The 26,950-nt window shown below is 39.1% G+C and overlaps 2 protein-coding genes across 3 annotated transcripts; one reads left to right on the top strand and one right to left on the bottom strand.

The window, feature by feature from the left end:
- The first annotated feature begins 313 nt into the window (after window positions 1-313).
- Window positions 314-15,437, top strand: LOC139963073 (uncharacterized). 2 transcript variants are annotated; one of them, XM_071963558.1, is made up of 13 exons: window positions 314-422; window positions 3,845-3,890; window positions 4,662-5,378; window positions 5,965-6,109; window positions 7,106-7,206; window positions 8,580-8,779; window positions 9,628-9,742; window positions 10,503-10,642; window positions 11,095-11,256; window positions 11,654-11,806; window positions 12,414-12,584; window positions 13,015-13,192; window positions 14,190-15,437. In XM_071963558.1, exons 2-13 carry the CDS (start codon window positions 3,857-3,859, stop codon window positions 14,336-14,338), a joined length of 2,265 nt encoding a protein of 754 aa, XP_071819659.1. In that variant the 5' UTR covers window positions 314-422; window positions 3,845-3,856; the 3' UTR covers window positions 14,339-15,437. The 2 variants fall into 2 exon arrangements, with proteins under 2 accessions (XP_071819659.1, XP_071819660.1); XM_071963559.1 differs by lacking the exon at window positions 314-422 and adding an exon at window positions 433-519.
- Window positions 15,438-17,230: 1,793 nt separating this feature from the next.
- Window positions 17,231-25,648, bottom strand: LOC139963075 (tubulin alpha-1C chain-like). The gene is made up of 3 exons (XM_071963579.1): window positions 25,436-25,648; window positions 20,996-21,218; window positions 17,231-19,125 (listed from the first exon to the last, which is right to left on the bottom strand). The coding sequence occupies exons 1-3, from the start codon at window positions 25,436-25,438 to the stop codon at window positions 17,993-17,995; spliced, it is 1,359 nt and encodes a 452-aa protein (XP_071819680.1). The 5' UTR covers window positions 25,439-25,648; the 3' UTR covers window positions 17,231-17,992.
- Between the last annotated feature and the right edge of the window lie 1,302 nt (window positions 25,649-26,950).

The following is a 26,950-nucleotide window of genomic DNA, read 5'->3' as shown; positions in this document are numbered from 1 at the left end:
ACAAATATGATTCAAATAAAATAAATCGGCGTCAATCCGGCAGGTTAAATAGCCACATGCTCCTATTGTTTGACTATACACTGTATTATAGTCTTTCTGAAAAACCCGTGTTACTTATCAAATAAAACACACAGGCAATTAATCCCTGCATTTATCACCCCTCCCCAATCCCTTCTCCTCCCAGCACCCAGGAAAGCACGATTTCGAACTTAAAACCCGACAACGCCCATACAAATAGTTTAAGATTTTCGCGTTCAATACAAAAATCCCCGATTTGCACAGCACAAAACTCGTTGCGCAATGTTGGTTGCTTCGCGTACTATACTGTGCACGTTTCATTACGTTACATAGACTGCGATCCCGACTTACACACGTGCATTCTAAAGCACTTCGCATTGCAGGTTGATTTCTGGTTATCCCATGTGAGTATGTCCACGTATTTCTGGTTAATAAATCTGGAGTGAGTAAGAGAAAATCAATCTTGCTGGGCCTTAAGAGAACTGACCATAACATTTACTGGTATTTCTTCAATCTGTGCATTATTTTCCTTCGAATCGTCTCCTCAACTTCACTACAAAATGTATCCATGTCCGCTTGGCATTGCTTGGTATTGTAAGTTAGAATAGCCTAGGCTGCTTGTATGCGTTATTGGATAACGCTAGGATTAGTGCTTACTTTCACGTTTGTCGTCCTTAGTATAATCACGCATGGCATTTCTGTCATTCCAAGAGAAATAACTTCATGATGGAGTAAGTTGTTTTGTTATGGCATGTTGGCTCAAATTGTTTTGACAATCATCTGAAGAAACTCAGAACAAATTCTGTAGCAATATATTTTGTGGAGGATATTGATGTAGGTCTAAGTACTGGGACATTAATTATGATGGTGCAATATAAAGTGCTAGGGCCTACAACAAATAATTTTGGGACAACCAAAAGCCTTGGCCATTTCTTCAAATTTTTAAATTGGACCCAATAAATAACAGTCTAGATTAAGTCTGCCTTACATAAATGTGTGTGTTGTGTAGTGCAGTGTTGAAAAACCTTGTTCAATTTCCCGCGAACACATAGCATAGCGTGCGAGAATAAAGGCGTGGGGTCCAGGGGCCCGCCTCAGGGCCCTGGTGGGGTCAAGGTGTGGTATTTTTGCGTGTCTGGCGATGAAAAATTCGCAATTGAGGATGCAAAATACTGACAACTTTTTGAATTTAAATTGTCACGAAGCAGATGAAAATTTTAAAATGACAAGTTAGAGTAGCTATATTATGTTATAAAATGAAAAGAGATTTAATCTGTCTTACAATCTTTAAAAAGTTTAACTTACAGAACTTCCGATATTATGAAACAAACAACATTCGGCAAAGCCCCGTTTATAGACTGCCTAACAATGAATAGCGCACACTATACGTACATCAGTTAACAACTGCAGTACGGTTTAACCCCACTTAAATACTACGGTAGGATACTGTACAGTACATGTGTTGCGAATTTCCCCAGGTACCTTACCAAACAACTGCGCACTCATCCCCTGTCTTACACCTGTTTGTTAACATTTTTGGCACGTTTCCAAGAAACGTTTCATGGAGTATTCCCCATGATACACGAGACAGTCCATACCATACACGCAGCACATCGAGGCCCCACTAGCTATGGCCATCTTTATGAAAGTAAACCTTGTAATAAAATATGTTTTAGGCCACTTGGCATGATTAACTAAATGATTAATATTGTTTCCATGTTCTTGTAGAAAACGTCAAGTTCGCAAAATACAAATAGTTGTGTTTTTGTAGTTACGTGAGATCCGTAACCGACGAGGTGGTTAGGCTATTTGCTATGCACTTAACTATGCTAGGATATTTTTTCTGTATTTTTGGAAATTCTAGAAAATACTTTCTTCCCTCCCCCCGCTTAACACCAGATGTGGTCTTACGGTTTATTAATGGGTGTACTAAAGCCTTGTTTACATGACATTAGTTGCATTTAGCATGATATGCCAGTTTCGCGTGAATTTTTTGAAAGTGTTTTGCTGGATCTTTCGTAAAATTTGAAAGGTGTACCAACTTACTTTTCGAACACAATTGGTAATTTCTGTACTGATTTTCAGAGTTTTTTTTTCTACAGTCAAGTGAATACATTGTGCATTGAGTATAAACTTATGGCGAATGCAAGAAAACGATGCGGGGATTTCCAGCAGACAAATGTTTTCTTTGCGGGATTACTGAGTCAGTTAAAGGGAATCCCGCACCTTAGAGGGAACACTGAATTGAAGTCAAATTCATACGAAAGAAAACGTTTACTTACTAACATACAATATAAGTATAAAAAAATGTGGAATGGCAATATTGTTCAAAACATTCCCGCGAGGCTAACCTTCCCGCGCTGGGCCATGTGTGTCCGTGTGACAATGCCCTTGTGAGTGGGTTGGGGACATCATTACTCGTTATAGGCTATTGTGACTTAAATTGCGAGCACGCTCTCTGGACATTTTTCTTTTGTTTCTGAAACTTTTCTTCTGAAATTTTCCTTATTGTTTTTACGGATGTGTTTTTTTGCTCCTGCGTGTTTTTTTTTAAGTTTCGTCCCATTTTTTCTTCTTTTTTTTTTCCCCTGATTTTTTTTTTCTCCAGCCAGGCTGGATTTCCCGCGAGCATCGCGGATTTCCCGCGAACCTGGTTCGGAAGGTTTGCAAGGTTTTCCAGCCCTGGTGTAGTGATACTAGGAACATGAACACACAGGCGAACTCAAAAAAATTACTACATATTACTGTTAGTGTTACTAGGTCCTAGGCCTACCTGCTCCGGATTCATCAAGTTACTAAGTAATGAAAGCATAGCTCCCAACTCTTGAGAAGGCAAATGCTGGTCCATGCCACGAATCGCCGACCTGGGGGAGGGGGTGTCCCCCCTTTTGAATTTTTTTGGAATCTTGGTGATGCCTGCATGTAAAATGGTGGCACTTAGAAAGGCTTTTGTCACCCAAAACTTTCTGAGAAATATGCATTTTTTTGTGTGTAACATCAATAAATTGAATAGTAGGTGATAATTAATTCTTTCCCGTGGCATGAAAATGTTCACTGCTCGCCCCAATGAAAAGAAATATAGGCTAATTTGAGGTTCAAATGATGCTGTAAAGGAGGTATATACTCTATTATGCTAAATGCTAAAGAAATGATGGTTGCTAAGTCAAAATTTGATGCAATTTTTTTTATGTATACTTGACAATTGCCATGCAGGTTTTTTGGACGCTTGCGCGGGTCAGCGGGTTTGGGTGTTAGAATGCGGGTCCAACCCGCAAAATGCGGGTCAGTTGGGAGCTCTGTGAAAGGGAGGAAAATGAATGTGTATTATTCCATAATTTTATCATTTGGTGATATTCCCTTCTATCTTGCTTTGTTTAAAGATAAAATTCAGAGCATAATTTGTAACTGTTCCCACTTGAGAAAGTTTTGATCAACTTTGTGCGTTTACCTTTAAAAGTTGACATTTGTACTCTTGGGCATTTCATATTAAGTACACCTCCCTGTGTCCAATTTAGTGGAACGGTTCACAAAAGTTGAACATTACGTTTCCATACTTCGAAGTGTAGTGTATCTTTGTGATCCCACTAATCAGTTACTTATAACATTGAAAGCTTTATGAAATGATGAAGACCACCAGTCATCTCAAGGTCATCCTGATTCTCTGAAAGCAATCAATGGTCTCCATAACCCACAATTTCCCAGTTCTCAAACTCAAGATATTTGGCAACTCGGGTTTAACTAATTCTCCATTTGTTGATGAAATACTGTGCACATCAGTTATAGTAAGTTGATAAATACCATCATGTTTTATTTTCCACATTTACAGACATCTTATAAAATGAAGAAAAGAAAGTCACAGGAAGTGATTGTTGGTAAGTTAGAAATTTATTTAGGCTGAAATAGAATTATTTAACAAAACCCTTGTTTTTAGATGAATCCATAGATTGGTTAATTTCTAGGTCATTTTATTGGGTACAATTTTCCTGTATCAGTCACAAGAAACATGAAAAAGCAATCTTGAAAATTTTACTTAAACTGGGAGGGGAAATGGTGGAGAGCATTGTGTGAATTCGTCAAATAGTTTGCTTTAATATTTACAGTACTAGCAGTACAGTTTACTCATTTTTGCCTGCCTTTCTGTGCATCAATTTGCTTTGATTATTTCAAGGTTGCAACGTCTTTTGTTATTTCTGGTAGCTTTGAACTAAAAATATTTTTTTATCTTTGACAGTTGCTACCTTTAGTTGATCTAGTTGACAGGTTTATTAGATACTTATTATAATGTGCTTATTATACTTATATTGATCAGTGTTGCTGCTTACAGTGCCTTCATTTTGTTGTGAGTGGTGTAATGAAATGTACAGATACTGATTATAATGTGTAAAAGTAAGAGGGCCTGACGTTTCGATCCTAGCAGGATCTTCTTCAGAGGCTTATTATAATGTTCAGCTTTGCTGATTACAGTGCCTTCATTATGTTGTGTGTGATGGGCTAGGTATAATGTAATGCTTCTCATGCTCTTGTCTGTCTATGTAAGAACAGAAGTTACAAAATTAGAAGATTGGGCTGGCACTGATGTAGCTTAGAATGATTCAGATAAAAACAAGTCTACTCTTAGCATTCATTCTTTATTTACTTTCTAGGAAAGAATAAAAGGAAGAAGATAGAAAATGGAAAAGATGGAAAGAGGAACTTAACTGGTAGTCAGGATGCAAAACAGTTAAAAGGAAAGGGTGCAGTAGGAAAATTCACTGCAAGAAAGGAAAGTAGGGGTCGTGGACATCCTAGGTCTGGTATTGGGAAGAAGGTAGAGGTAGCGTCAAGTGAAGAAGAAAGTGAATATGAGGAAGGAAATACATCAGTCAGGGAGGAGGAGAAGAGACAAGAAAGAATTGATGAGAGTGATGGAGATGATGATAGTGAAATAGATGATGCCCTGAGTGAAGGTAGTGATGATAGTAGCGTTGATGATGATGATGATGATGATGATGATAAAGGACATAAATCAAAACAAGATGCAGCAAGAATGAAAAACACCAAAGAAATACTAGAGGCAGAAGAGAATGAATCAGAAGATAGTGATAGTGATGAAGATGTCTCTGAAAGTGAAATAGATTTAAAGTCGGGAAAGAGTAAATCTTTACAAAAGAGAACACAAGATCTTGAGGAGGAAAGTGACTCAGAGGATGATGGTGGTGAAGAAGATGATGTTGAATCTAAAGAGACAGAGGTGAAGGAAAAGACTGATGCTGTGGAGACAAAGGAAAGCGGTGATTCCTCTCAAGAAAGTCTTAAAATTGATGAAAATCAAGGAGAGGCAGATGTTAATGGTGATGTGCCATTGTCTGAGGCTCAGAAAGGTGATCATAACTAGAATGTGACTTTTTATTTATATTGAGCATAGACATACCGTATAGTTATCTGGGTGCCTTGGCATATACGATTTGTGTCAATACATTAGCAGTCTAGCCCAAAGATGGCATTAGTTTGGAATTTGTCAGTTTCACCATTCTTTTCACATACTGGTTCCCTGGGAAGCCCATGGAAAATTTAATATTGGAATGGAAACAATTGTTATGTTTGGAAATGAATACTCCATTATCTATTGTTTTCCAGGCTTAGAACATCATGGTAATGAAACACAGAATTGATTGTTGCCTGAGCCACTGACTGATCGTTTACTCCATTATGTAGGAAACAATATCAATGTAATTTAACCTTTAGAACAGCACTGACACAATAAGTGTACATTGCTAAACTATCTTCTTGCAAATGATGATACTACACGACGGTCTTCATATCCATTCAGAAATGATGATTGCGTTTGTACTGATGCCAGGAATAAATAGTTTCAAATCCCTTAATTTGACCTCAGGGTTATAATGGGGTTTGTAAGGTCTGGGAAATAGTGACCAGTGGAAATATCCTTCTTGGTTTTCTTTTCAGCCACAAATGCCATTCTTACCAACTCATCGTTTGCTTCATTGGAAGGAAAAGTTTGCGACGAAACTCTGAAAGGTCTCGGTGACATGGGTTTCACTTACATGACAGAGATTCAGGCCAAGTCCATACCTCATCTCCTTGAGGGAAGGTAAGGGATATGAACAGTTAAGAACTGCGAACAGAACAAGAACTGCGAACAGTTAAGAACTGCGAACAGTTAAGAACTGCAGACATATTCAGATCCTCGTGTGACTCGGGTCCTAAATATTGTACCCATTTCCTTGGTGGTTTTGTACCCATCTACTCTGTCTTGTAAATGAGATGGAATCTTCAGCTGTGAGGTTGTTGAACCCTTCCCTGCAATCAGTTTAAATCATAACAGTGGGTACACTCTCCAGCCCCACCTCCCCGCCCCCTACCCCTCATTATCCCCATGAAGGAGTGACTGTATGTTCTATCATTTGTTAAATGTTGAGATAGTCATGTCAATCCAATAACACTTAAATTTACAATGTTAGACCCTCTACACCTTTCAAATGATGATACTACACGACGGTCTTCATATCCGATAAGGGAGTGATGATTGTGTTTGTACTGATGTCAGGCAGGAGCAAACTTTCAAATCTCTCGATTAGATCTAGCTCATGGTTTTCCCTTCTTCATTTAAGGAGGCATAAAGTGATGAAGTTGGTGCATATCAAACAGTGTTTTAGACAGTCCTTGTCATCACTGTAACCTGATATTGACTGTTACATTCTTGCTAACTATAATACAGGCATGAGCTTTTTCTGCGGATTTCTTTTCTACCTCTGAGATTTACACCTCTCAATTTCCGTGAATTTCTAACAACAGCGTTGTATCATTTGCTCCGTCGTTCGCATGTTTTTCATTACAGATGGATATCCAACTTGCAAGGGGGGGGGGGCAAAAACTAGTATCCTTACACACTGTAGCATACACAAACTGGAGCCTATACCGCAATTTTTTCTGTGAATTTTCATAACATTCCCAACATTATACAGTATCAACAATATTTTCTTAAGTTTCCCACGTTTTTTTATATTTTAGTATAGTATCATCCACAAAGTTCAGTGAATTTTTTTAACCCAGGCTAATCCCTCATAATATTACCTTTTTCCTTCAGAGATCTCTTGGCAGCTGCCAAGACAGGGAGTGGCAAGACTCTAGCATTCCTTATTCCAGCAATTGAACTTATCCACAAGCTGAAATTTATGCCAAGAAATGGTTAGTTTCTATTTTAATAACCAATTAACATAGAATGTTGTGACCTAGCATATATTTGACTTAAGGGAGTAATGAAATGTTTTTTTGTAAATTAAAAGAATCCAGACACACAGTTAAGAGGTCTGTCAACTGAATATGTTGTTCTGCCCCATGAGGAGCTCAAGAGACCTATTATTTTTTATGCAGGTAAAAGTCACATGAGGTCAGTAGATTGTCAAACTTTTACCAAGTAAGAGAACATGCAAGAAGTAAACTGAGGTTTAACCTTCCGTATGGGGTGATGTGTTGGGTATAGAGGAGCAGGACACGGGGCAATTTAAAACTTTTCCCACCCCCTCTTCATAGCATTTTAGCTGCTGGACAGAATTCAAATGCCAAGCTATAAATGGGACTGTCTTTCATAGGGTATACTATGGTAATGTTGTTGCTATGATAACCTTTGATATCCTAGTGTAATGTACTGCAAATGATGATAAACTTCACGACGGTCTTCATTACTCTAATAATGAGATTGATGATTGTGATATTTCTGATGCAGTCAAGATAGAGATTAATGCTAAAATTTTATGTAGCAGTTTTGAATGCTCTGAAGTTTTAAGGTTCCTGTGTAAAAATTTGCTATGCATCTTTGGACTTGAAAAAAGCATTGTGACAACTTTGCATAGCATTTTGTGATGCGATACTGGATAAATTATGTCCTGGACTCCTTGCTGTCATTTAACCAGTTGTGATTGTCAGTGTATGTCATGGTGTACGAGATGTTTCGGACTGTAAATTAAAAGAATCCAGACACACAGTTAATAGGTCTGTCAACTGAACATGTTGTCGTGCCCCTGCCCCATAAGGAGCTTAAGAGACCTATTTTTTTTTAAGGAGGTAAAAGCCACATGAGGTCAGCTGAGGTTAAGCATGATGCTTCAAACACAACAAGTCCAACAGCTACACATAGTTGAGTTAACGTGGTGCAAAGCCAACCGGATGTTATAATTATTCTCATTGACTTGTTGGTCATACTCTACGTGTCTTTTCATGCATAGTATGTGACATGACATTCTGTCTAAGTACTGCCTTATTATTCACTGACACTGATCAAGCTAAGTTACCATAATAGGAATTGTGATGTCCTTGACTGTAAAAGGCAGTCGAGTAGCTAACTGTTTGATAGTTGATGTTTCACCTCTGTGGGATTGTTATGTCAGTAAACAGCAGCTAAAATCATCAAAAATACCTTTTAAGTTGTGAATATCATTAAAAATAATAAAATTAAAAAATGAATATCAATACAAAATTTGGTATGTTGTGAAATCTTTGAATTTCTAAATAAGCGTTATTAATGATATTGTGAATGATCTAACCGGTTCGTTCCTGTACAGGTACTGGGGTACTCATCATCTCACCTACCCGTGAACTCTGCATGCAGATTTATGGAGTGGTAAAGGAAGTCATGGAGCACCACTATCACACCTTTGGTATTGTCATGGGTGGCACTCATAGAGGAACTGAGGCCAAGAAGTTAGCCAAGGGGATCAACGTCCTCGTAGCAACACCTGGTAGATTATTGGACCACATGAAGGTACAGTCTAATTATAAGTCAGTACTGCTGTATAAAGATTTTCCAATCAGTCACTACTGTTTTTCTCACTTGTTAGATGATTAGGGAACATTAAAATAATGGTTTTGAATATTCATAGATTCTGCTGTTTATACACCCAAGTGGAAATGGTTGCTGTTTTTTGTTTATTTAAAATAATATCTAACAGTGATAAGAAGACAGTGTGTGTGTTCTAATTTCCAGATATATATAGGGTTTTACTTTGGTTGTAGAAAGAACTGATGTATTTGCAAAATTGCACTAAATTGTTAACATCTCAATAAGCCTTATGCTCCTTGCAAGTGATGATAGCACACGACGGTCTTCATATCAAATTAGAAATGATGATTGTGTTGTTTTACTGATGCTAGGAGCAAACATTACAAGTATATGACTTGAGGCATAGTTCACTTTCTGTATTGTAATAACAAGGGAATCGATTGTTGGGTATTATAAGTATACTGATACTCACATAGGTCTAGCATAAACATACATATTATTCTAGCAGATAAACACAGCAGTGAGTGTAGCTAGTTGGACACCGTACACTTGTGTGACATTGCATAAACATATAGATGAATGTAGCTAGTGCAACAACTCTCTCACTCAGTGTCATTTGTAGCTTCTAATGAATATGCATGATTTTGAATCTTTTAGCTTCTATTGAATATTCATTATTCTATCATTTGCAGGATATAATGAATATACATGATTATGTCATTTGTAGCTTCTAATGAATATTTCGGAGTCTCTCATTTGTAGGATCTATATGCTATGTGTGATGGATGGTTTCTTTAATGTGGACTGAAATGTTTGATTTCTTTTATCAGAAAACACCAGAGTTCATGTTTAAGAATCTACAGTGCTTGGTGATCGATGAAGCTGACAGAATTCTACAAATTGGATTTGAAGAGGACCTAAAACAGATTGTCAAACTTTTACCAAGTAAGAGAACAATGCAAGGAGTAAACTGAGGGTTAACCTTCCGTGTGGGATTTGCCGGGTAGAGAGGGGCAGGAGCAGGACACAGGGCCATTTATTACTTTTCCCACCCCCTCTTCATTTGCATTTTAGCTGCTGTACAGTATTCAACTTCCAAGCCATAGATGGGACTGTCTTTCATAGGGTATATTATGGTAATGTTGCTACGGTAACCTTTGATACCCTAGTGTAATGTACTGCAAGTGATGATAACTTCACGACGGTCTTCATTACTCTAATAATGAGATTGATGATTGTGATATTTCTGATGCAGTCAAGATAGAGATTAAAATGCTAACATAGCTCTTGTCCTGATTCTTGGGGTGACAATACTTCTGATTCTCATGGATACACACCAGTAGAATCCAACTTGGAATTTTACAATACCTTGAGGACTTTGATTGTTCACAAATTTTGATTGATTTCTTTTAGTATTTCATCCCTACATTGTATGAAAAATAAGTTGATGGAATATAAACTTTAAATTGTTAAAAAATAACTACAAGGCGGTAAAAGCAGGTAAAAGTTTAGCTCAATATGGATAATATTTAGTATTCTATTGTCTAACTAAACCAGTGTAGTATTGTGATCCCACATGTTGGACTGGTGTCAAATACCAATGTTGAAAGATGGAAGGGTAACTACTCAACAGTTATACATTACAGTTGTTTCTATACAGACTCGTCTGTATCTTAATTTCTGGTGACAATGTTCTTTGCTACAGAAAGGAGACAGACAATGTTATTCTCGGCTACTCAAACACGAAAGACAGAAGATCTGGCCAGGGTATCTCTGAAGAAAGAACCCATTTACATAGGTGTTGATGATGAGAAGACTGTAGCTACTGTAAATGGTCTGGAACAGGTAGGTGATTTAATGCGGATTGGACATTCTAATGCTATTTGAGTGAGATTGGGGGAAAATATGAATTGAAATTTAAACCATTGATGCATCTTGTAAATTTATTTGGCTTATCTGAGAAAGTGAACACCACCGTAAGAGAGTAATATTAATCCCAGATTTAACTGCTAACTGACTATGTGAGGTCCACTGTATAAAAATGTTGCTGTCCTTCATTTTGTTGACAATCTAGTTGATTCAATCATGATTCCTCTCCTGAGTCGTTTCGTCCCGCTCTAAAAAAATTGATGTGTGATGGTTGTACACTTGAAATGGTGAGGCAGGAAGTACGTGTTAAATTCAGTTGATTCTGAGCAATGGATATTCCAAAGATCATTTGTTGCAGGCTAAACTGCAATTTGGCATTTGTAACTTCGTTGATGCATCGATCATGAAAACCTCTCTTCTCTCATCAGGGTTACGTTCTGTGTCCGTCGGAGAAACGCTTTCTCCTTCTCTTCACTTTTCTGAAGAAGAATCGTAATAAGAAGGTGATGGTGTTCATGTCTTCGTGTATGTCTGTGAAGTTTCACTCCGAACTGCTCAACTACATCGACCTTCCTGTCGTTAGTATACATGTAAGTAGATGACTATAGGACTGATATTGCTAGGCATTTAAAACATTGTCACAGTAAGTTAAACCTAGGCTTAGCCTTAATGTATGTGAAGACTTGAAGCAAACAGGGGAAGTGGTTGGGATAAACACCGGCTGAGTTAACCATCAAGTGCATGTGTTGATGTTAATAGGGGACAGTTATCTGATAAAACTGGTGTTGATTAAGGTAATTCCGATGCATTTTAATAATTATTGCCCATTTTCCACATACAAATCTGACCAACTATGAGGAAGACTCATATACTAGTATGTGGCAGAGGTGGAACCAGTGGTATCTTTGATGTAGCTGTAACCATTGGTTTCCTTCGGTTAGAAGGTTACTATATGATTCATATTACAATGTTTTCATTATCCTGCAGGGACGAAAGAAACAGCAGCATAGAACAGCAACATTCTTCCAGTTCTGTCAGGCTAAGCAAGGAATCTTAGTATGTACAGATGTAGCTGCCAGAGGACTGGATATACCGGCCGTAGACTGGATCGTCCAGTTTGACCCCCCTGATGACCCCAAGGTAAAGCCTCAGGTCACTCTGATGGCAGAAGTACTTTGATTGATGTGACAAGTTAAAACCAAATATAGTCAGTAGAAAGTGTAAATACTGTGTTGCTCATATTGTTATGTTCTGAACAGACAGTGTTAGTTCTGATGTTGTTGATGTTGTACATAAAAGTTATTTTGGTAACAAAAACACTAAGACAAATCTTGCTATGTTTGGAAATGCCATGATTAAAGATGGCCGACAGTGGGTTCTATAGTTTCACCAGGGTACAAGAACTTTTTTATTTCTCTCTGTCTTTGTTGAGAATGATTATAACAATTAATGCACAAGTGACTTGATGATTGTCTGTGGTCTTGTCATTAAAACACAGTATCTCCAAAATAGAATAAGAGTTCCCTTAACTGTTTGTGAGAAGAATTTGTCATAAAAGTATCTGTTACATGGGCCAAGTATGATGATTTGGTCCACTAAGAACATGACAGCATAAGGAAAATTTGGTACATGGAAATAACTTCCAAATCTTTAGTCATGATCAAAAGACCTGCCCAGAAGTCAGAGAAAGATTTCTGCTTATATCATTGTCACTGGTTAAAAGCGTAAGTTGTCTTCTTGTTTGCAGGAATACATCCACAGGGTTGGCAGGACAGCCAGAGGTCTGCATGGAAGGGGTCATGCCCTCTTGATCTTGAGACCTGAAGAAGTTGGTTTCCTTAGATACCTGAAACATGCCAAGGTTCCAATAAATGAGTATGACTTCTCCTGGGGTAAAATTGCCAACATTCAAATTCAGGTGAGTTTGATCAAGAAAACTTCTGATATTCAGTTGGAAGATGTTGCAATTGTATTAAATTTGATGTGGTTAGTAACTGAGTAACCTGCCCATCCCAACCTTCCCCATCAACTCGGAACAATAATAAATATTGAAAGTTATTCTCTTCCAAGAAATTCTCCCGGTCAGCCGCAATCATGTTTTCAAGTGAATAAAAATCAGCTATTACTTTATTTACTTAGAGATGATCAGTGACATAAACATTTTGCTTTATGTCTACCATCTAGAATCAATCACTCCCACCCCCCCCCTTAGAATCAATCAATCCCCCTCCCTCCCCATCCCTCCCCAAGCCATCACAATCAATTTGTGAGAAAATTATGTAACAAGGATCTGATCCATTTTCTGTTTTAATAGTAGCTAAACATTCTTATCGTTCTAAATTTTTCAGTTGGAGAAGCTGTTGGAAAAGAATTATTTTCTGCACATGTCTGCAATGCAAGCATATAAAGGTTACATCAGGTCATATGATTCCCACTCGCTGAAGAAGATCTTCAACGTACAAAGCCTGGATCTGAACCTTGTGGCCAAGTCATTTGGCTTCCGAGTTCCACCAAGTGTTGATCTGAGTATCCTTTACAATGATAGTGGAAATGAAACATGTCAAAGAGTATCTAAAAACTAAGAAGGCTTAAAGGAATTGTCTCGTGGAAGGTTTTGATACATTGTCCTTTTAGTTATTATTTTTCTCTTTCTAACCATGTAAAAAAAATGTAAAAATGCTTGAGCCAGTGCCGCCGAATGATTAAGTAAACCTCGATAAGACGAACAATTAGAGCAACGATGGTACAAATATTTGGAAGCTGCTCTAATACTGGGGCATGGTCTGGAGTTGACTGGAGCCATGCCTCATACATACTGGATCAAAGCACTTGACAATAGAATATTTACTGTAGGTTTCCACACAGCTGATATGTGTAACCAATATTTAAACTCAGTTGATGTGTGTAAACAATATTTACACTCAGCTGATGTGTGTAAACACTGGAAGATGAAACCCTGTCATCATAGAGCAGACTGGATAGGAAAGATACCAAATATAGGTCTTGTGTTTACGTTTCATTTTCCGAGTCTGCCATGGTTAATGTTATTAAAGGGAGTGAAGACTCGCGCACAAAGAAACGTCTGATGCAGGTAATTTGACCTAGTTTCGAATGAGGTGTTAGAAGTGTTAGACACCACCATCCGTCCCAGAAAATACACACACAGCTTGCTACCGTCAGTAATTAGACACTAGTGTACAGTCAATGCATGCAGCTAAGGTCAATACCCACAACACAGTGTATATAGCAGCGATAGACATCTCAGGTCCAGATAAAAGATAACAAGGTATCACGTTTCATTGCTGTCTGCATTTGTAGTGACAAGAAAAACTTACTTGCAAGCAACGGAAATTTAACTTTTTCAGAGGGCGGCACACAGTTTGGGGCGAGTCTTCAATGCCTTTAAATACTAATTAGTCTCAGAGACCCAGGCTGAGAACACAAAGATATTAGAATGATGTTATGCCTGTACATGTATATTCCATTTTCGAAAATGAATCATTTTCTTTAACGAGTATTTCAGTCGTTCCTGCGAGTAAGAGAGCCGACAAGCAGAACAAAGGGTTCAATATGAAGCAACACAAATTTAAGAAGGCGCAGAAGGCTAAAATATTCAGACATGTCGAGACCAAGAGAGATCGAAAAGACATGAGGACTGCTATCAACACATGAAGCCTGGAAAGACAAACAAACATGGATGGCAATCGTACCATGTGCATTGTGGGAGCAAGTTGGATATTCCGGGAAGAGAACTAAGTGCCGAAGCGTCTACACCAAGAGTGATGAGGGTAGAGTTGCTCGTCTTCTGTTTAGAAATACTGTGGAAGCCGTTGTGGATGCGAGGCCCAAGATCTGGGTGTTTTGAAGAATATATGAATAGACAATAACATTACTACAGTAGGCTATCACTTGCCTGACAACTTAAGTCATGGCACTAATGGGCAAGGTGTAAAAGCTGGAGTTCTTTGTCCTTCATGCCTAACATTTTAGCTATTCGGAATTACAAATTTTCTCTTACGATGACATTGAACTATATCTGAGGCATTTATCCTATGTCGTCATGACAGTCTTCCCCCCGAGAAAGATTAAGTCTGACAGAAAAATTATTATAAATTATATAATAGCAAAAATAACCAGTCAATTAGAAAACCTGAATGTGTATCTGTTTTGTGTCATCAGAATAAATATCTCACATCTAGCTGATATTGACCTATATTTGTGGTCATTCCCGATTAGATGATCCAGTATTAGCATATTTTAACCCCCTTTTGTTTTAAGTTAATAAGGTGGTTGGCTTTAAATCCTCACCAGTCTCTCTTTATTTAATAGATAGTTTGGGGGGCATTGTGGTCAAGTGGTTAAGGCAGTGGACTGGTGATTTAAGGATTACAGGTTCGAGCCCTGGCCAGATCGTGTGTATGTATGTATGTATGTATGTGTGTATGTATGTATGTATGTATGACAGATCATACAGAGCGAGTAGACCCAGGATAGTCATCAGTCTTGGTTAATTTTTTGATTCCCTGAATATTGTGATGTTTCTTTGATCAGTGGATCTATCTCAAGCTGAAACGACAAAGATGTGATTAATTTGTCTACTAACTAATATATTCTTCTATTTAATTTTACGTAGTCAGTGCTTGGACTAGTAAATTTCATGAAAGCAAGTTTTATGCTGAAGTTGTCAATTTTTAGAATTCAGCGGCAACGTTGAATACATTACTGTAAATGATTGAGTTTTCAGAATTGAATTATATGTGAAAACTTTAAATTTGCTAGAAATATCCTCCTTTTTGGTTTCGATGATAATCGTAACCTTTGCAATCATGCGTGTGCGTGCGTGTGTGTGTGTGTGCGTTTGTGACGCCCAGCTTGTAGACACGATATCTCAAGAAGGGAAGCTTGGACAGTTCTCATAGGAGTACCATATTGAGTACAAGAAGCCTATTGTTTTTGGTGTAGGTCAGAGGTCATTTAAGGTCACCAGGGGTCAAATAGTGAAAAGCTTGTAAACATATCTCAAAAAGCAAAGCTTGGATTGATTTCATATTTGGTATGTAGGTTGACCACATTAAGTACAAAAAGCCTATCGTTTTTGGTGGATGTCGAAGGTCATTTAGGGTCACCACGGGTCAACTTGTAAAAACCTTTTCATAATATACGGTATCTCCCATCGTCCAGCCTATAAGTAGATGACATGGGCGATTCGCCTGATAAGAATAGGAGAGCCTATTGACAATTGAAAATGATCTTACGGGCATCCGTAGATTTGAATCTGAACTCGCGACAATATCCCCATTGACTTAAGTGTGTCGCTAGAGGTCCTGAATTGCTATGTACATAGCTACATACATGTGTGTGTGTGTAACAGTGTCTTCCAAGGCTTGCTTGCAGACCATAGATATATAATAGTGCTAGAGCTACTGCAACACTTGTCACTCATCCGTATGGATATTTTGCTAAAGAGTTGATGTGATTTCGATGGAATAGTGCACTTGAATGGCGAAGCATGCCTTCTCTAGAAAATATTTGTAGATCATTGGTAGTTCTGGTTGGATGTAAGTTGCACAGGTACCACAAATTTCAAAACATTTCTTGGCCAGCTGCCAAGGAGAAACTAGGTCAAGCACCTGTGAACTTGAGATTTGCTTTCACTTCATGGAGTTGGCTGTAATGTTGGCCTAGTTTTTCTCAATAAATTGTGAAACTACCATTGACAGGGTCCACAAGGTTGATATTTTGGGACTAGTTGTGAATGGGGTAGGGATTGTTTCAAAACATAACAGTCATGTGATCCAATGTCAACAAAGGTCAATCAGGGGTCAAAAACTAGTATTTTTGCAATAACTTGAGAACCAAATGTCCATCAAGGTTGGGAGTTACGCTATTGTAATACAATAGTCGACCTGCATTTGGGTGACCTTTGACCTCAGGTTGACCTCCAGTGACCTGTATTAGCTTCTTTCAAGCTGATTCTTTGAAGTTTCGTGGGCATATTCCAATCTAAATTGTCCATAAGTGGACTCCTCTGCAACCTTAATGTGCAAAGTTATTAGAGATTTGGTTTGGTTTGTAATACTTGGTGTGCGGATTCATAACATTGAGTACAAGAACCCTACTGTTTTTGATGGAGGTGTGTATAACCACGTACAGACTGACCTGTGTTAGCATGCCATAGTGTTATTGTAACAGCTAGTTCTGGTTATACTAACAAGCAGAAGTCTAGTGCATTGAAGTCATCGAAACCTAAATGCATTTTGCATTCTGGTTATTCAACATGTTGTTGTATTTAAGGGGCTGTTATGGTGAAGCTGGGAGAAAGTAACTGTGCCATTCTGGCATAAGAGACATAATGTAAGCTTGGTGAGGAGGGTGGGGAGTGGGAGCCAACAGCTTTGTAAGTTGGGACAGTGGTCAGCATCAAAGATATGTATGGGCTCTAATATGGGTATTTTATATGTTGAAGACTTAGGAAAGTAAAAAGGTTGGAGATTGCAGGGATATTGGGAATAAATATGCTGTTTAAAAAGCTGATGTTTCTGAATGATTGAAAACAATGAAGCCTTTGAGGTTGTTTATTGTATTTCATCTGAATAAAAATAAAATAAAACTGTCAGCAAACTGCTTATCCACTAGAGAGCCTGTGTAAGAGAATGTGTAAAAGTAAGTTGGCCTGACGTTTCGTTCCTAGCAGGAACTTCTTAAAAGGCTAAATGACAAGTAACAGTAACAGAAGGGACAAAAACACGCACAGAATACAGACAGGTTAATGAGCATGGTGAACACAAAGAGATGTAAGGGGATTAGTAGACAAGGGATGGAGAGAAGAAAGAAAGAAACCAACAAGGGAAGAGGAGAGGTAAACAGTGGAGGGACAAAGAGAGGATTAAGGGAAGGGGTTAGGGAATAAACTGGAATAAAAGGACAAAGACAAAGGTATTTCATCTGATCAGATGGCTTATAATGCCATCATCAATTTCAGTTTGCAGATATTTCCCAACATGATGATCAAAACATTTAATAAGATCTGTAATAATGGATGATGTGGTACTGTTAGGTATTGCTAAATATATAGTATATATATATATATATATATCTGCTTGGTTTCTACACTTGAGTTAGAAAATCAAGAATGGAAAATTTGATTTCAACGGCACGGAATAATCAAGTACATGATCTAATATCGTTTTAATCTGTGGTATGGTTTAGGAGTGGTGTTACCATGGGTGATTTTACTCAGTCAGAAGATACATGTCAGTTTGACTATTCAATAAAAAAAAATCACAGAAAAGCTGTACACTTGTCAATAACCCTATCCAGTGACTCTTAATATTCCTCGCCTTCAGAAGAATCTTCGCTTCCAGTGGTAGAGTCGGTTCCAACTTCTTCATAATCTTTCTCCAGGGCTGCAATGTCCTCCCTTGCTTCAGACATTTCCCCTTCCTCCATACCCTCACCCACATACCAGTGGACAAACGCCCTCTTGGCGTACATCAGATCAAACTTATGATCAAGACGAGCCCAGGCCTCGGCGATGGCGGTGGTGTTGCTCAACATACAGACAGCACGCTGGAGCTTGGGGAGGTCACCACCTGGTACCGTGGTTGGTGGTTGGTAGTTGATGCCGACCTTGAAGCCAGTTGGGCACCAGTCGACAAACTGGATGGTACGCTTGGTTTTAATGGCAGCAATGGCTGCACTAACGTCTTTGGGTACGACGTCACCCCTGAAGAGCACACAGCAGGCCATGTACTTGCCGTGGCGAGGATCGCACTTCACCATCTGGTTGGCGGTGTCGAAGCAAGCATTGGTGATCTCAGCAACTGTGAGCTGCTCATGGAATGCCTTCTCTGCAGAGATGATAGGGGCGTAGGTGGCCAGAGGGAAATGAATACGAGGGTATGGTACCAGGTTAGTCTGGAACTCTGTCAGATCCACATTCAGTGCGCCATCGAATCTCAGAGAAGCTGTAACTGAGGAAACGACTTGTGCCATGATTCGATTTAGATTGGTATAAGATGGCCGCTCAATATCCAGGTTCCGATTACAGATGTCATAAACTGCCTCGTTATCAACCATGAATGCGCAATCTGAATGCTCTAACGTGACATGAGTCGTTAGAATGGAGTTGTATGGTTCCACAACAGCACTGGATAGAGTGGGTGCTGGATAAATCGCAAACTCTAGTTTCGACTTTTTCCCGTATTCTACAGACAGCCGTTCCATCAGTAAAGCTGTAAATCCAGAACCTGTTCCACCGCCAAAACTGTGAAAGATCAAAAATCCCTGCAATCCAAAGCACTGTTCGGAAAGTTTCCTTAAACGGTCAATTACCATGTCAATGTGCGTTCTACCCGCAGTATAATGACCTCTAGCATAGTTATTAGCGGCGTCCTCTTTACCCGTAATAAGTTGCTCCGGGTGGAACAGCGATTTATAAGTCCCCGTTCTGATTTCATCTGAAGTAAAGAAGTTAAAAATGAAGTCAAACATGAAAGATGATGACGAAAGTGAAAATAAAGGCAGTTTAAAGATCTTCAATATTGTCCCCGAAATATGCTAGTAGGTCGGATAATGGTCGCCCATGCTCAAATGTCAAACGAGCATGTTACTAACATTGCAAAAGTAGTAAGCCATTAAAGGGTGTGAAGACTCCCGCACAAAGAAATGTCTCATGCCGGTACTCTGACCTAGGTTCGATTGAGATGTATCAGAAGTGTTAGACACCACCATCGATCCCAAAAAATACACACACAGCTTGCTACTGTCGGTAATTAGACACTAGTGTACAGTCAGTACATACAGCTGCGGCCAATACCCACAACACAGTGTACATATAGCAGCGATGGACATCTCAGGTCCAGCTAGAGATAACAAGGTATCACGTTTCATTACCGTCTGCGTTTTGAAGCGACAAGCAGATATCTTCACTTGCAAACAACGGAAAGTTAACTTTTTCAGAGCGCGGTTTGGGGCGAGTCTTCAATGCCTTTAAGGAGACGGTTAAATTACATATTCCAAAACTTCTCAATGTGTAGAATTGTGTTTGAGGACCAGAACTGCAAGGAAATTACCATTGAACACTTCTTGGAAAATTTAACGATTGTGACCAAGTAGTACCGATGACCTTCGAAAGGGGATTTTCTGATTACTGAACAAAATTGGCAAGCAAAATTGCTGGACAATTTCTGCATCTGTAGGCCAAAACAATATCCTCAGAGCATTCGAATGACGACGATCATAATTTTTCAGATATTGTGATATTTTGTGAATGTATTTGACAACATCAGAGTGGAAGTGTGAGGGCACTTGACCTTTACCCCCCCCCTTTGTAATAGGCCTATTAAATCATTAATATTTATACAAAAAGTTGCATTCTAAGTATACTGTAATACTGGTATAGCTGTGAAGATTAACGATTGAGAAATGAACCACTTTACTTGGACGCGTGTATTGTACATTACTTGAGGTGTCATGCGTAGACCTAAATTGACAACTTAGTAGTTGCTCTTTCTTTTATTGGTTGCTCTGCCGAATAATTATCGACATTCTTAGAAGTTCATGTAGAGTATACATAGGCGTACGAGGCGGGGGGGGGGCAGGGGGGCAGACTGCCCCCCAAATTTCCAAAATTCGGGCAAAAGTCCTGAAAAATTCGGGCAGCCTAAGAGGAGAAAAAATATATATATATATATATAAATATGTAGTAGCTTGCCCGAATCTTTTTCATATTTTCGCCCGACAATTCCGTGGAGAGCGTTTTGTGTTATTTGTTTTGTGACATTAATATTAATATAGGCCTAATGATTTCTTTATTTAGCATCATGATGCCCGAATATTTCCGTGTAACACCACCGTAAGCGCATCTCATCTGGGCTACCACGCTTTTTGCACTATATCGCCCAAAACAGGGATCGCCGCTCACAATCGTGGTGATATATGCGTGCATGGAGATTAGTAGTCTCTGAAGTGAAGAAAACCGCAGTAAACATTTTTTCTAACTAGTCATCAACTGTATACCTGGACATCCCCGACATGAGTATATATAAGAAACATTTTCTTTTTCGTTTAGATGTTTTCTGTTTAGATGCAACTTGCAAGGCCTCTGAAGTGCCATTTCCTGCAATCTGAGAGGCAATATTTGCCAAAATTTTTTTTGTACGCTACGCGCCAACCGACGGTGGCGCTCCGCTTAGATAGTGACACGGGAACTTTCGGGCACAAAATTTTCTGCCGAAATGGTCCCGTACGCCTATGAGAGTATATATATATATATATATATATTTGGTTGTTTTGTGATACAAATTATACAACGGGTTTTATTTATACCTATGACTGTTGGTTCCAGGTCAACAAAAATTGATCTAGGAACATGTTTTCCAGAATTTGTCTCACTGAAGAAAGTGTTAAAAGCGTCATCGCCGTATCCAATGGTTGTATCACTGGGCATCTGACCATCAGGCTGGATACCATGTTCAAGACAGAAGAGTTCCCAGCATGCATTGCCAATCTGGACTCCGGCTTGACCAATGTGGACAGAAATAACTTCACGCTGTTGAATCAATGTAAATTTTAATAATTATTTCTCTTTTGTAAAATAAAGGGTTCAGTCAAATGGACAAGGATATATATTTTCATCCTTCAAGAGAAAATGGAGATTGTGAGGATGGTGGAGACTATAGCCTATACGGAAGAGGTCGCTAAAGCGTTTATATAATTAAGTCTCAAGCGGAATGTACAACCCGATATATCATAGCTGATGGGTTGACTTTCATGGCACAATTTGCCACGTTTTAGACCATGTACAGTTTGAGCTATAGAAGGAGCGGTCAAAGATCTAGAAAAGGTGACATAGTGCTTCCCAACTGCTCTCGCCGCATAATCGTTCATTTACACTAACGAATTTCTAAACTGGCTTTCCATCCTCCGAAATATTTACACCTTCACTACTATACATTGCAAGCTATCAGTGTAACGTTCAAACATACAAAATAAAGATGATAACTGCAACAAACGCGCAGTAAAAAAAGTGGAACGGAGTGGGAATGACACTGAAATAGGTGCCTTATGGACTTCCCCGACAACGATGCACGTTTTAGGCGGACGCACATTAATTAATTAATTAATTTTCAGGTTTACAGTCTTGTTCAGGGCCAAGGCCTTCTCACACGACTTTGCAACTTTAAACCTGGTCATGGTAACTTGTGACACCTACACACCAAAATGTGCACAATTCAATCAATCTCTCCTGGGGCACCACAGTGCACCGCAACCACGTGTCCCCCGGGGGACTTCCCATAGGGTGCAGCCACAAACCGGCGAAAACAACTATGTTTACAAGTCACCTCGCAAGTCCCCATTTATACACCTGGGTCAAGAGAGGCAATAGAGATAAAGCGCCTTGCCCAAGGACACAACGTAATGATCTGGCCAGGGCCCGAACATGTAATCCTTAGATCACAAGTCCACTGCCTTAACCACTTGACCACAACGCCCTCACATTATTCTTACTGTGGAAGTGTATTTCAAGGAAAGAAGAAAACTTGCGTCTCAAATCGACTAGTAGTATTTAAAAAGGACCTTCTTGAAGGTCTTTAGCTCTCCAAATTATTAATACCGAGGACTGTTCAAGTTGACAATGAAATATATCTCTGTGAGTCAACATGGTGTAGGTCTACAGGTTGACAGTAAAACAGCTTGTTCAATTTTAAAGGCATTGAAGACTCGCACCAAACCGCGTGCCGCCATCTGAAAAAAAAGTTAACTTTCCGTTGCTTGCAAGTGAAGTCTTTTCTTGTCGCTACAAAATGCAGACAGTAATGAAACGTGATACCTTGTTATCTTTAATCTCGACCTGAGATCAGGGAGTTCCATCAACAAACTTCTTGCTGAGAAGTCCATTGCTGCTATGTACACTGTGTTGTGGGTATTGACAGTATCTACATTGAATGTACACTTTTGTCTAGTTACCGACGGTAGGAAACTGTGTGTATTTTCTAGGATCGATGGTGGTGTCTAACACTTCTGTTACACTTCATTAAAACTAAGTCAGATTACCGGCATCAGACGTTTTTTTGTGTGAGAGTCTTCGCACCCTTTAAGTGTAGACATTATTTGACTTTCTTATTGATTCAATACTTTAAAAGGCAGTTTCAGCAGAAATCGTATATCACAAGTCCTGCCTCAACGTTCCCGCCCCCCCCCCCCCCCCATAATGCACCCGATCTCCACTCCCGTTCTCCTCCCCTCTCCGCCCCTTCATGATATCTATATCAGGGGCGTATCCAGGATTTTCTAACCCGGGGGGCGCGAATTACTATCTAAGCGGAGCGCCACCATCAGTTTGCGCACAGCGTACAAGAAAATTTCTGGTTTTGATACCCCCTAGATCACCGGAAATGGCACTTCTCGGGCTTGAAAATGACGAACCAGATGTACACTTTTTGCCTGAGAACCAAGTATTTCCCAATAGTTTTTTTTCCATCCATAACCTTCTTGAAGATTGTCACCAGTCACAAATCATGTTCGACCTCATCGCATGTCCTGTGGATCATTGCTTTTGTAGGTGATTCTACGTCGTGGCCCACAATATCCGTCAGGCCCACTTTTCAAGATTCCAAGCCCATTATTTGTTCCGAATTTGAAAATTCACATTTCTCGTGAATAAACTCACTTCAAAACATACCCATAATGTTGCAAAAAATTTCATCTATGGACAACCAATATAGAAAAACCTCGTTCAACCCCTAACAGACCGGTCAAATTTGCAGGAGTAGAGGGAAGTGTGATGAAGAATGTTGGTCAGAAATTTTCGAAAATTCAGACACAGTTAATTTATTGGTGTACAAATATTAAAACCTCTTATAACGACTATTATAAAACTTGGTTTGAAGGAAATGAAAAAAATAGCAGATATTTCCGAAACCGAACACTACACACATAGGCGTAGGAGGCGGGGGGGGGGGGCTGCAGCCCCTAATACGCCATTACTAATGTAAAAGAGAGTTTTGACATAATTGGGCCTCCATGCCTTTTTCCCCATCTACATAAGACATTTCGTTGATTACATTATATATCATCCCGCGGTACACTGCGCAACTTTCACGGACCGTACAGTACATGATGGCATGCGATGTAATAACCGATGCTTGCTTATATGATATTGGCATTTACATGTTGAACGCGCGCGGAGCGCGCGAAAAATTTTGGTTATTTTTGGATATGCGCCTGTATATTTGTTTTATATTTCAATGTAAAACACTCTACACCTATACTACTTGTACACCGATACGTTTCCAATCTGCTGCTGTATATAGCTTGGGCTGCTATATCATTGTCACTATGATAATTCACTTAAACTCTAACGGTAATATTCAGGTAGTATTCTAGTAGTTCAGCCATCCAGAACGAGTCCTTTAGTTCCCTTCTTTTGCATTTTCACTTTGTCTATAGGACAATGTGTATTTAAAACGGTTACTCATGCAAGAAGTTCCTTCTGGTAAAGTCTATACTGTATTATAGAATCAAGAATCATATATCAACAATAGAAAACACTCAAACCCAAGGACAGCGACTTGTGGCAATACCATGCAATATGCTGGTGTATTAAAGATAATGAACTATGATCACTATTATAAACATACAGTAAGAAGCTAAATAGCCAAGTTTAGTGTTACCACACGTGTATTGACTTGCGTAAATATTTAACCCGGTAGATGCCATGTATATACATCGAAGACTAGTACACAATAGTTCAGTACGCCATATATACATGTTACAAGAAGCACCTGCCATTAGTATCTAAGACATTTACATATATACATTATTTTACACAAGCAAGATCCTCCGGTCACTTGATAGATCACTTGAGCAAAATCATCGTTCAGTGTTTCTGTCATTATGAAGGATCTCTTAATAATGTTATTGAATTGTGTTAAATATAACGGAGTGGTGGGAGGGGGAGGGTCACCAGCGGATTAAGGGCGGGGCAACAGCTGGGCACGTGCTCCGGGCCCCCACATTTTGGGGCCCCCACATTTAGTGTATCCTAAATTTACAAAACTGTGATCCACAAAATTTTAGCATGTATTGTTGAAGTGATGCGTTTCCCATGCTGTTTCGCTGACTGAATATTATTCGCTACTCGAATCAAGGCAGTCACTAATCAGTCCGGGAGAAATCCTCGATCGAGGGTGTGAAATACACTCTGAATTTGCAAGCATGAAAGTGCGGAAAAAATACAGACTATAGGGCCCCCCACACGCTTAGGTCCGGCCCTGGGGAGGGTGCAACTCTCTCATCTCAGCTAAGTTCTCTCTTGTCGTTTCCCTCATGCAGTATATATGTGACGTCATTATGACATCATTATTAACCAACGGGGTACTAGATTACTTGATGGTTCCCAAACGAAATGAAATACTAGTCTGAGCATTGTTTTTTTGAAAACCTACTTAGTCAGTCTAGATAATATTTTCAATTACCGTTACACATTGTCTTCCTCATATATTATATGACACTTCCTTCATATCACAGTTTTTCCCCTGTACTGCCAATTGCATTGTACGCTAGTATACTGTAAGCAGGAATTGGCAACAATAAGACACGAACAGGATTTATATGTTTTCCTGTAAGTTTCCATTACAAGTCTCTAATCCATGATAATGATTTCCTGTACCGCTTGCAACTATAAGACTGCAGATTGTTAAGCGATGAAAGATAACTGAATCACGGTTTTCTATGAATAAACAGGAAAGAAAGAAATATACTTACCATTTTGAAAGCTCACTAAAAATCTTCTGTTCAGGTGAGGCAAAGTATGTTTCTTCTCAAATAAGTACTTTTGGAAAAATGATCAAGTTTAAAGAACTGAAGAAAACTTTGCGTTCATTCGTTATGAGTAGGCAACGAAAATAACCTCCACTACTAACATAGAATTTCACGGTAGTAAGTTCATTCACGGTACTTCTGTTCACGTGAGACAAATTAACCAATTTGATTGGGCTTCACGCCCAACAAGCCGTCACGGTTATAAAAACTAGTGAAATATACGCTATGCCGTATTTTTGCTTGTGGTTACGTATAGACTAAGTATAGATAAACTATACGATTAACTATATATGAACTATATGAAGCATACGTGCGTCGAGTTCGCTCATATACATATTTCTAGAAAAGCAGCAGTTTCGCTCAATGACCAGTGTTTCAATTCGCGCGTCGTAACACTGCCATGATAACAAAAGGCCTATAGCCAGTGATGAGACAGGTGCAAACACTTTGGAGGGGCAACTTAGGAAGGTTGGCAAATTCTCAATTTTACAAACTGATTTATAGATGGGCGTGTACACCCAGAAGAGTGGTTTAATAAATCCACCCCTGAATGTGGTACCCCCACCCCCTGACGCTAATTATGATAGAGCCATCCACTTTAACCCCATAGCATGTTTACAGTCCCGATGTAAGGGGTTTGCGTAAAAAGATGGGTCAAGCGTTAATTTGCTCAAGGGTTAGGGTTATGGGCAGTGGCGGACTGGCCACACGGGCATTTGGGCAATGCCCGGTGGGCTGGGGAGCCTCAGGGTAAAAATTACAGCCCATTTTCACAGTATTTAATAGAATACAGACGGGCTGTGTAGAAATATATTTTTAACTGTGGGAATCAGCTCATGACATCACCATCTTAGTTAGTCTGTTAGTTCGTAACAAAAGAACGTGCTATTGGCAACCCGTCCGTGCTAATGGATTTTATTTAAGGTTTTCTTCAAGCATGTTGTCACAAAATGCTTGAAAAACTAAATAAAATCCAGTCTAAAAGATATATTTTTGTCTATTTGTTTTTTACGTTTTTAACTTTCCTCAGTTTCATCAAGTGTTGCTTCTGGAAAAGTATTTTTGGGTCATTTTTAAAGGTTTATTGTAACCTACAAAATTCAGAAATAAAGCAACAGTTTGCATCTAGGCATTCCTTAACTTCAAAAAAAAATATAAATGAATTAATTAGACCCCTCCCCCAGGACAGCGATCACTATGTAAGTAGCATATCAATGAATAATGGCCCGGTCTAGGTGGAAAATGCCCGGGCCGGTTTCAAGACCCAGTCCGCCCCTGGTTATGGGTTAGGATTAACGGACATGTGATTTTTTTCCAGGTATGTTCGACGGTTGAGATCTCAAGACAGTGGTTTGCAAATCTAATCTAAAAATCTACACAAAACGTTCGACATTATATAAAGAGGAAGAAACAATTGAAATACATCACAAACTACAGCACATGCTAATCAATCCATCA

This window comes from Apostichopus japonicus, chromosome 21 (assembly GCF_037975245.1).
Source record: "Apostichopus japonicus isolate 1M-3 chromosome 21, ASM3797524v1, whole genome shotgun sequence".
Lineage (NCBI taxonomy): Eukaryota > Metazoa > Echinodermata > Holothuroidea > Aspidochirotida > Stichopodidae > Apostichopus > Apostichopus japonicus.
This window is presented reverse-complemented; position numbering and strand designations above follow the sequence as displayed.